This window comes from Pavona decussata, unplaced genomic scaffold, assembly GCF_977016875.1.
Source record: "Pavona decussata unplaced genomic scaffold, jaPavDecu1.1 SCAFFOLD_6, whole genome shotgun sequence".
NCBI classification, from domain to species: domain Eukaryota; kingdom Metazoa; phylum Cnidaria; class Anthozoa; order Scleractinia; family Agariciidae; genus Pavona; species Pavona decussata.
In genome coordinates, this window is record NW_028145430.1 from 805,853 (window position 1) to 809,556 (window position 3,704).

Here is a 3,704-nt window from a genome sequence, read left to right on the forward strand (position 1 = left end):
TACTTTTCTATTTTGCTTGTTTAATGATAAGAAAGGAAGAAAAGAATCAAACGTTGAAATAAATGGTTTTATTCACTATCTTTCCCATCAGAAGTTCGCTCCCTGATAGGAGCACTCGGATTTCTTTTTTCCGAGTATGCCTGCGTCACTTTCTTGAATAAACATCATTCTCATTCATTCACCAGGCTGGAAATATACCATCACATTTCTTTCATATACCACACGTTCGACATTCAAATCCTAGCAGTATGCAGGATGTTTGTCCCATGAACCTAGTTTAATGGCCTTAGCTCCCATGAGTCTCCTGTAGCTCAGTGGCAGAGCATCCGAACTAGTATTCGGAAGGTCTTAGGTTCGACTCCTGATAGGAGCACTCGGATTTCTTTTTTCCGAGTATGCCTGCGTCACTTTCTTGAATAAATTATATCTATCAGGAAAAAAATTGTTAACGCGTCTGTAATAAGCAGGATATAAGTGCGAAAGACTAACTAAAGGACCGTATTTAAAATTTGAATAAAATTTAGTTAGAGTGGGTATTAAACCGATAACCCTTTTAAAAAGGCTAAACGGATAGAATATAACATTGTTAGTGTCCATTTGCTTTGAGAGCAAGCAAGTTAGGGCAAGACTCGACAAAATTTTGACCTAATCCATTTTTCCAACTGTTTAAATGCCATGAAATACTTCTTTTCACACCCTACGATACTTAATAAAAAAATGCATTAGCAACTTACATGTAAATTATCGTGCATGCTGAACTGGTGGTCCAATTGTTCCCTAAAGTTGACGACCTGGAAATTGATGTTAATATTGAGAAAAGTATAAATATTAATTTTTCTGTATTATGCGCTGGGCATCATGCGTCCTATTTTGTATATGCAGGATAAATAAGGACCCCGAAATACGGATATTCTCTTAATGAAAATATATCATAAGGTTAAATCGTCATTTCATTTTAATGTTAAACCTTAATTATAACAAGAAACGCCAACGCTCAACCACTTATTGCTATTTTAAATACAGCAGGTTTGAGGAAGTAATAGGTGTCACGGAAGATGATCACGTTAATTACAGCTTATTCTGGAACGGCGCTGAGTGACACGAATGCGCTTTGCTAAGCGCGCGTCAGAAATACGGAGTAAGCACCGCCTGTGTCTCTTAACAATGACGAAAAACAACTTGACTGGAGGCATGAAAGAACCGTTTGCTGAACTGTTATGTACAACAGAATTAACTGGTGGACTACGCTATGAGTTAACATGTCTTTCCGTGATAAACATAATCCTGTCCATTGCTACAATTTTGGGGAACACGTTGATCCTTGTAGCTCTTCACAGAGAGACTTCCCTTCATCCGCCATCAAAACTCTTGTTTCGTTGTCTGGCGATAACTGATCTCTGTGCTGGGCTTCTTACACAGCCTTTAACCGTAGCGTTTTGGATGTCCATTGTGAACGAGCGTTGGGAAGTGTGTCGGTATACATTGTCCTCGATAATCGCAGGGTATGTCCTGCTTTCAGTATCTTTGTGGACTCTGACCGCCATCAGCGTTGACAGACTCCTCGCTCTATTGTTAGGGCTGAGATATAGACAAGTTGTAACTTTAAAGCGAATGAGGGTGATTATAGTTGCCTTCTGGGTCACAGGCGCAGTCGGCACAGGATTGTTTTTCTGGGATCACAGGATAACGTTTTGGGGTGGCAACATATCTATAACGCTGTGTATTACAATTTCGATTGCTGCTTACACCAAGATTTTTCTCACTCTGCGCAACCATAAAACTCAGGTACGAAATCACACTCAACGAGAGCAGAATCGAGCAGCTGCATTTAATCTTGCACGTTACAAGAAGGCAGTTTACAGTGCTCTGTGGCTACAGTTAGTTTTAGCTTTGTGTTATCTACCATATGGAATAACGGTAGCTGTCTCGACTAATATGGAAATGTCCCCGTCTGCTTTTCTGGCTAGACAGTGCACCGTTATTCTTGTCTTTTTAAACTCATCTTTAAACCCGATTCTTTACTGCTGGAAAATAGGAGAAGTGAGACAAGCGGTAAAAGACATAGTCAGACAAGTTTTCTGTTAATCCCCACTTAGTGATTAGCTAACTGATATTTGCATTTTCTAAAGTAAGAGTAAAGTAAAAATATTGCAGTATCAGACAGTTAAGCTGTTTATGAAGGGACCTTCTATAGTTATTGAGTTAAGTTGGATGAAGGATGGATAAATAATCTTACTCGATGGTTTTACGTATAATACGCGAGGATATTTTACGAGTTGCGTATTATTTTCCCGAGCCTTTAAGGAGCGAGGAAAACTACGAGCAATGAGCCAAATGTCCGCGCGTATTATACGTAAAACCATCAAATAAGAGATTAATTATTCCACTAGGAAAAGATTTTGTTATTTTGGCTTCTCTTTTCTGGTAAGAGCATTGAAATACACTCGGAATTATCTTATCTGTCCATCAGTATATGGTGCGTGCGAGTGACGTAAACAACACAGAAAGCCATTGAAATGTCTTTGTCTACAGTGTATTACGATCTTGTATATCTGCGCGTTCTCTTGACCTTATTTGGCGAAATGACATAATAGTTGAATAATAAACAGTGGTATTTAACGTCAATCCCCCATTAGAATATGATTGTTAGTCAAATGTTATCAATACGTTTTTTACACAAAGTTTATTGCCACACCTAAAAGCAAGCAAACATTTTTTGTTGTTGTTTATATTTTATTCATGATGTTCATGTAAAATATGGAGAATACAAAAAAGGCTTTTCATTTTCTGAGGAAGATCAGCTTTCAGTTACCTTGGTTACTGACTGTTACGTTAACAATAGCTCTAATGCGAAACTATGATGTCAGAGGGTATAAACAGTGAACTGTTGCCCCAGAATGTTGACCGCTTCTGCACGTGAACAGAGCATGACGGAGAGAGGCGTGATGTCATAAATTTCATTGCGTCTTCCATTTGTTGTTGTTGTTATCGTTTTTTGCTTTTTGTTTTGCAAGATTGATCTATTTTATGTCTCTGTTGTGTTATGTAACAAATCGTTTAAAGAATGTTGCCTCGAAAAAAAAAACAGTTAATATTGTTTCCTTCGAGACAAGCCATTAAGTGTTTACAATAAAATCTGCCATTCCACAGCGACAAACCGATGAGTAGTGTTGGACCACTTGTAGACCTGGATCAGCAAATTATTTCAAATACAAAATATTGACGGCAGACTGATCCCAACGGCGGACTTAACGAGCTTGATAAGATAAACAACAAATGCTAAAATAACTGAAATATACTTGTTTTATAAAAACAAGTATATTTCAGTTTTTCAAGCTCGTCACCTCCGTCGTTGAGATCAGTCTGCCGCCAGTATTTTGCATTTTAAAAGTGTTTACTGATGTAGCGAAAGATAAAGGGAAAATTTCTGAAAGTCTCAAGCCGTGCATCGTACCACAGGCATCCCAGCGCAAGTCACGAAAGAGCGTGTATATTTTGATACAGTTAAATCCCCGTGATTTCCGAGCCTCGGTGAATATCCATCGCCGCCAAAAATGCCCTCGCACTAGGCTGAAAATGAGCCTTTTCCGTATCCGATTCCACGATCACTCCTTTCTGCAAATGCAAACGGCCTTTGCTGAGGCTTGCGTCCGAGGTCAAATTAGCTTTCTATCCGAGGTGGTACAGTCATTTTATGTACAGTA

The 3,704-nt window shown here is 38.7% G+C and overlaps 1 protein-coding gene across 1 annotated transcript; it reads left to right on the forward strand.

The window, feature by feature from the left end:
* The first annotated feature begins 895 nt into the window (after window positions 1–895).
* Window positions 896–3,132, forward strand: LOC146489051 (melanocyte-stimulating hormone receptor-like). Its single transcript, XM_085111229.1, has 2 exons — window positions 896–936; window positions 1,024–3,132. The coding sequence occupies exon 2, from the start codon at window positions 1,105–1,107 to the stop codon at window positions 2,083–2,085; it is 981 nt and encodes a 326-aa protein (XP_084967355.1). The 5' UTR covers window positions 896–936; window positions 1,024–1,104; the 3' UTR covers window positions 2,086–3,132.
* Window positions 3,133–3,704: the final 572 nt, after the last annotated feature.

Excerpts from the sequence above, each read along its gene's own strand:
- LOC146489051 (XM_085111229.1), top strand. The coding sequence starts at position 1,105 with ATGCGCTTTGCTAAGCGCGCGTCAGAAATACGGAGTAAGCACCGCCTG.